Source organism: Rutidosis leptorrhynchoides, chromosome 1 (assembly GCF_046630445.1).
Source record: "Rutidosis leptorrhynchoides isolate AG116_Rl617_1_P2 chromosome 1, CSIRO_AGI_Rlap_v1, whole genome shotgun sequence".
NCBI classification, from domain to species: Eukaryota; Viridiplantae; Streptophyta; class Magnoliopsida; order Asterales; family Asteraceae; genus Rutidosis; species Rutidosis leptorrhynchoides.
This window is the reverse complement of record NC_092333.1, coordinates 698,823,595-698,830,278: the sequence shown is the minus strand read 5'-3', so window position 1 is coordinate 698,830,278 and position 6,684 is coordinate 698,823,595. Positions and strand designations below refer to the sequence as shown.

The following is a 6,684-nucleotide window of genomic DNA, read 5'->3' as shown; positions in this document are numbered from 1 at the left end:
GTAGAAAGTTTTTCATGTTCGTGCTGTCCGGGAGGGCGAGTAATTCGACTTTACACTTTGATATACGCAATACATCAGGATTACTAAAACGTATCAAAGGGTTGGCGTGAGTTTATGTGAAATACTAATTACAATTTTTGTACATTAAAGGTTGACTGTTTCAGCTTCATCTACGGTTATATGTAAATATTCGTTTTAGAAAGGAATCAAACTTGAAATATTAGTTACAACTTTTATTTATTAAAGGCTTCAAAACTACTAAGGTTGGTATGTTGTGATGATTTATTTTTTATTAGCATCTAATATTCTCCTAACACTGTATGAATATAAGTGCGAAATATGGTTTGTAGACTTTTTAGTGAAAGAAATATTGAAATTGATTTTTTGGATGAATGATAACAAAAGAAATCTTGAAACCTTATCAGACACATGGAATGTTATCATTTGATGAGAGGCATAGAATTAGCCACAATCGCACTTTCACAAACTCTTGGTTTCATCCCAACACCTTTCGTCTACAACCACACGGTTAATACACACACAAACTCACTAACGGCTCTGTTAACTATATCCAAACCAATCCACACACAAAGAACACAAAACCCCCCAATTTTCAGAGGTAAAGATTCCATCTTTTCTTTTGGGTTTTTCATTTTGTTCTTCAATTTCATATCTTTATTTATTTCTGGGTGTTTCTTTGTGTTGTATTAACTTGAAACCCTGTTCTTTAGGCTTTCAATTGACCCATTTGTATCATTTTGGCCTCAAATTGTGGTAAATTGGGTTTAAGTAGAGTCTTATTAGACCGTTGCAGATTGCAGATAAGGTGTTTGACAAATTGTCTGAGTCAATAGGAAGGTAATGCTGGGGTCTATATAGAGTGCAATTATGGCTTCTTTTGCTTCTTTAGTGGGTTTAGGAAGTACCTGTACATGTTCTTCTGGTCAATTGGAAGGAACTCGTTTATCGATTAGGCGAGTTTATTTGCCCAGTAGTTCTTGTGGATTTCATAATTTGTTGGTAGGGAAAAGGTGGAGGTATGTTTCGATATGTAAATATTCGGTTACTACTGATTTAATAGCCGATCAAGGAACTTCGTTATCACTTAACGCCGCTAATAGTAGTAGCAAAGACGACCCATCCGATCTCTTACTTAAGCCAACTCGAAGGCCTGTGTTGAAACCACCCGAGTCTAAGATAGAACAACCTTCTAGCTCGAATAATTCTGTTTGGGAGCGATCAAAACTCGGTGAACAAGAAGAGAGAAATAAGGTGATTGAGTCATTAGGTGAAGTGTTGGAAAAAGCTGAGAAATTAGAAACTAGCAAGAACGGGGATATACCTAATAAAAAACCGCCACCGCCAACCCCTTTAAGAACAAACACAAACGGTGATGATAGAAACGGGCCCCGTAACACTTCAGCACCTGCGGGAAAAGCTAAGACTCTTAAGAGTGTGTGGCGGAAAGGTAATCCAATTGCAACTGTAGAAAAAGTTGTGAAAGAAGCTACAAAGATTGAGAAAGTTCCAGAAGATAAGTCAAAATTGGAGGAAAAAAGTCAACCAGCTGCTGCACTAAGATCGCCTCAAAGAGTAGAACCGCAATTACAGTCGAAACCGGCTGCAACGCCACCTGTAAAGAGACCGGTAATCTTGAAAGATTTAGGTGCTGCACCAAGGCCTGCTGTTACAGAAGAAAAAGAAAGTTCGGGTGCAAAAACAAAAGAACGAAGCGGGCCGATTTTGATCGACAAGTTTGCGTCTAAGAGAGGGGCGGTTGACCCTTTGATGGCTCAAGCAGTTTTAGCACCTCCAAAACCAGGAAAGACTATGGGCCCCACGAAATTTAGGGAGGATTTTAGGAAAAAAGGCGGTGCAGCAGCGCGCAGACCCAAGGTCAAAGATGATGAAATTAATGATGAGGAGACATCGGATCTTAACGTATCGATTCCCGGTGCGAAAAAGGGAAGAAAGTGGAGTAAGGCTAGTAGGAAGGCGGTTAGAATGCGGTTAGCTAGGGAAGCTGAACCGGTTAAGGTTGAACTTATGGAAGTTGGTGAAGAAGGTATGTTAGTTGATGAGTTGGCGTTTAATTTGGCTGTTAGTGAAGGTGAAATACTTGGGCATCTTTATTCAAAGGGTATTAAGCCTGATGGTGTACAGAAATTGGATAAGGAGATGGTGAAGATGGTTTGTAGGGAATATGATGTTGAAGTTATTGATGTTGGGCCTACTAAAATATCAGAAATGGCGAAAAAGAAAGAAATCTTTGATGAAGAAGATCTTGACAATTTACAAGATCGTCCTCCAGTTCTCACCATAATGGGTCATGTTGATCATGGAAAAGTATGTGTTTTTTTCAATACTTAGTGTTTTAGGCCTTGTTTTGAAAACTTAACTCGTGTTGATTATATTGTTTTCTGTGTCTTTTTTTTTTTTTTTTTTTTTTTTTTCATCTGATAGACTACACTTTTGGATTATATCCGGAAAAGCAAGGTATCAATGGATCATACTCTTAACTCTTTATGTTTTTTTTTTTTTTTTTTTTTAACATAAGTTATATTGTAATGGATTTAAATTGAAAGTGAACTATTAAAGTTTGACACTGAGTATATATGTTATTACAGGTGGCAGCTTCTGAGGCTGGTGGGATTACACAAGGAATCGGGGCATATAAGGTTCAAGTGCCTATTGATGGCACTATGAGGCCATGTGTTTTTCTCGACACACCTGGACATGAGGTAATCGTATTAAATACCTCTAGATTTTGGGCTTGAGTTACCACTGTATATCATTGTGGCAAAATGGGCGGATTGGGTCAATTTTGGCAAGTGTTTGGTTGTGTTGACCAAAATACTTTTCCTGCAGGCCTTTGGTGCAATGAGAGCTCGCGGAGCAAGGGTGACAGATATAGCTATTATTGTAGTGGCTGCTGATGATGGGATGCGACCTCAAACAACTGAAGCCATAGCCCATGCCAGGTCAGCTGGTGTGCCAATAGTTGTTGCCATTAATAAGGTACAATTCGGGTTCTTAAATGGTTCAATTGCAAACGTTTAATCTACACATTTTGTTAAGTTTATGTTGATTTTTTTATTTTATTATTGTAGATAGATAAGGAGGGAGCTTCAGATCGAGTAATGCAAGTCATGCAGGAGCTTTCTTCAAATGGTTGTCAACCTGAAGATTGGGGTGGTGATGTACCTATGGTTCAGGTGATGTACAAAACCCCTTATTATCTTATTTTATGTTATAATATATAAAATCCTGCACACGATGCTTATTTTTGTTGATATATTTCTGTTTCAGATTAGTGCTCTTACAGGCTTGAATGTTGATGATTTGTTGGAAACCACCATGCTTGTTGCAGAGGTAAACTTGTATGATATGTTTATCGAAACATAAATCACTTGTAGCTGCTATAAAAAATTTTTCTTTCGAAATTTGTATCACAAAATAGCTTTTTGGTATCTACAAATTCTTTCAACATGACATAATATCATGTTCATTTTGGTCTTTACACCATAATGTTCCTGAGTATTTCTTGCTTCAAGACTCTCAATTATGTCAGGTAGCGGTGGCTATTCGGGCGGGTTGGGTAACAGCTCTAATGGTACTTTTGTTATGGGTCAAAAGATGTCGGTTGACCAGAAACATTTTGGTGCCAACTTTTATAACTTGTATAAATACACTTTTGGGTCACTTTCAACATCTCTGACCAGTTTCCGCTGAAGCCAAACTACTTATAATACCCGTTTGACCCATTAGAGCCAAAACATAACCCAACCAAACCATACACTTATGTTTATTAATTAACTTGTTTCCTTTCTCTTGATATTAGCTGCAAGAGTTGAAGGCTAATCCTGATAGAAATGCAAAGGGTACGGTCATTGAGGCAGGTCTTGATAAATCGAAAGGGCCCGTAGCTACTTTTATCGTGCAGAATGGCACACTTAAAAAGGGAGATGTAGTAGTTTGTGGTGAAGCCTTTGGAAAGGTTTGTAAATATGAAATAACCAATCAAAGTCATTATCATAAACCTCGACTTTCAACCGTGTTCCTGAACTAATTAAAAAAAATTCCCGTTTTGGACGTTTTCAGGTCCGCGCTTTATTTGATGATGCCGGAAAGCGAGTTGATGAAGCCGGACCATCAATACCAGTACAGGTAAAAACATTCCTCCTTATCCATTATGACCCCGTGGTAAAGATGACCCGTTTCATTCTGAACCCATTTGACTATGTACTAAAACTGACCTGTTACAGGTGATTGGATTAAACAATGTCCCATTTGCCGGTGATGAATTCGAGGTAGTAAGTTCTCTTGATATTGCAAAAGACAGGGCAGAGGAACGTGCAATATCATTAAGAGACGAACGCATATTAGCTAAGGCTGGAGATGGCAGAATTACTCTTTCGTCCTTTGCCTCTGCGATTACAACAGGCAAGAATTCTGGGTTAGATTTGCACCAACTTAACATTGTAATGAAGGTTGACCTTCAGGTAAGCACATCATACATTTGTTATCTGTGATTTATAATTATGATTTTAAAACATGTTTAAAAATTGTTAATCACGATCAGGGATCTATTGAAGCTGTGAAACAAGCCTTACAGAAGCTTCCACAAGATAACGTCACTTTAAAATTCATCTTACAAGCAACTGGTGATGTCAGCAATAGTGATGTTGATCTTGCAGTCGCGAGTAAAGCCATTATTTTTGGGTTTAACGTTAAAGCATCTGGTTCTGTAAAAAGCTATGCAGACAATAAGGGTGTTGAGATAAGGATTTATAAGGTTATATACGATCTTCTTGATGATATGCGTACTGCAATGGAAGGACTACTAGACCCTGTTGAGGTACGTTCATAATGAGACGGGGCAATGGGTCATTGTGGGCCAACCCACAAACACCTATATGTATATATATCCTGTTTATAAGTTAAAAACTCTTGTATCTTGCAGGATCAAGTGCCGATTGGTTCTGTAGATGTTCGTGCAGTATTTAGCAGTGGTAGTGGGCGTATTGCAGGATGCATGGTGACCGAAGGGAAAGTAACAAAAGATTGCGGGGTTCGGGTTTTAAGGAAGGGAAAGACGATTTTTGTTGGCGTTCTTAATTCCTTAAGACGGATCAAGGAGGATGTCAAAGAGGTATGGTATCTATATTTTAGTGGTTAAGGGGTATGCTACACTAGACGCCACCTCATCGAACCTGATGAGGTGGCGTCACGTTATCATCTTCTCCGATGAGGTGGTCGGAAAATTAGATTTTTGGCCCCAAAAGGTAATGAAATTTCTTTGGCCGGAAAAGTGGATGACGTGGCGCCACCTCGTCAGATTCGATGAGGGGGCATCTACGTGGATGCCTAAGTGGACGAATATTACCTTTATTGAATTTTTTTTCTTCCAAATTAGGATCCTTTTTGTGTGCCAAATTGAAATCAGGACCCTTATGGGCAAAGGAGAAGTCGATAGTCCCTGACTTTTTGACTTTTATGTTATCCTTTTTGGGCTATTTGCCCTGAAATAATTGTATGAAACAAAAATATGAGACAATACTTGCATAACATAGAGTTGACAGTTTTGATCCATTTATTAAGAATGATTTTAAAGTGGTTTAATGGTATTTCTTGAAGTGTCTAGTTTCATAAATATCAATTATTAAACCTTTAATGGTCGAAAATCATATATGAACTGTTGCTGTCTTGAACAGGTGAATGCGGGACTAGAATGTGGTATTGGAGTTGACGACTTCAATGAATGGGAGGAAGGTGATGTCATCGAAGCATTCAATTCTGTCCAAAAAAGGCGAACACTTGAAGAGGCATCAAGTACCATGACAGCAGCATTTAAAGAAGCTGGTATCGAAATATAGTAGCAATCAATAAAACACAAATACCTACCAATCGTCATCCTATTATGATCACTCGTCATGACAAATATCCCATACAAGATTCTCAATGATCCGCCACATTTTAGCATTAGTCAACAACTCCCCCCTCGAGCTGAAATTATGGCTGTGCGGGAAATGTTCGTTTTGTTTCTCTGTTACACTTGTATGCTACTACATTGTAAATAGAAATAGAATTTGAACTTGTAAAGAGGGACGATCGTCAAATTTACAATCAAAAAGCTCGAGTCTCGGGCAGCAGTGATAACTAGTTGTAATGGTGGCAGTGGAACTTTAAAAGGGGCAAGAGTTGTAGAAAAAATATTTTGATGGATGAAAGTTTGTGCATCATGTTAATGGATCAAACATTTTACTCTTCTTGTATTGCTTATTTTTTTGTGGCTCAATGGATGTCGAAACCTTATTTTTTTTTCTAGTGAATACAGTAGTTATTGTTTCCAGAGGCAATGACATCTAAGTAATGTATGATAATCATTATATATAAAATTGTTAGAATAAACAAATTATAGTTGAAAGATTAAATAATAATAATAAAAAAAAAACTAACAGGTACTCTCTCCGTTCCATATCAATAGTTCACATTTTCTTTTTCGTCCGTCTCAAATTAATAGTCCACTTCTATAAATAGAAAAGAATAATTGGTTAAAGTACTTTTATACTATTGCTTTATTTAAGTAAGACAAAAGTATGGGTAAAAAATAATGGGTAAAACTGGAAAGTAGAAAAAAAGTAGACAAAAAAATGACAGTCACTTTTTTTTTTAAACTATGTA

At 37.4% G+C, this 6,684-nt stretch overlaps 1 protein-coding gene across 1 annotated transcript; it reads left to right on the top strand.

Moving 5' to 3' along the window:
• The first annotated feature begins 500 nt into the window (after positions 1–500).
• LOC139894937 (translation initiation factor IF-2, chloroplastic) lies at positions 501–6,352 on the top strand. The gene is made up of 12 exons (XM_071878123.1): positions 501–2,346; positions 2,464–2,496; positions 2,628–2,741; positions 2,869–3,018; positions 3,111–3,215; positions 3,310–3,372; positions 3,842–3,997; positions 4,102–4,167; positions 4,266–4,502; positions 4,583–4,858; positions 4,964–5,152; positions 5,715–6,352. The coding sequence occupies exons 1-12, from the start codon at positions 889–891 to the stop codon at positions 5,874–5,876; spliced, it is 3,009 nt and encodes a 1,002-aa protein (XP_071734224.1). The 5' UTR covers positions 501–888; the 3' UTR covers positions 5,877–6,352.
• The last annotated feature ends 332 nt before the right edge of the window (positions 6,353–6,684 follow it).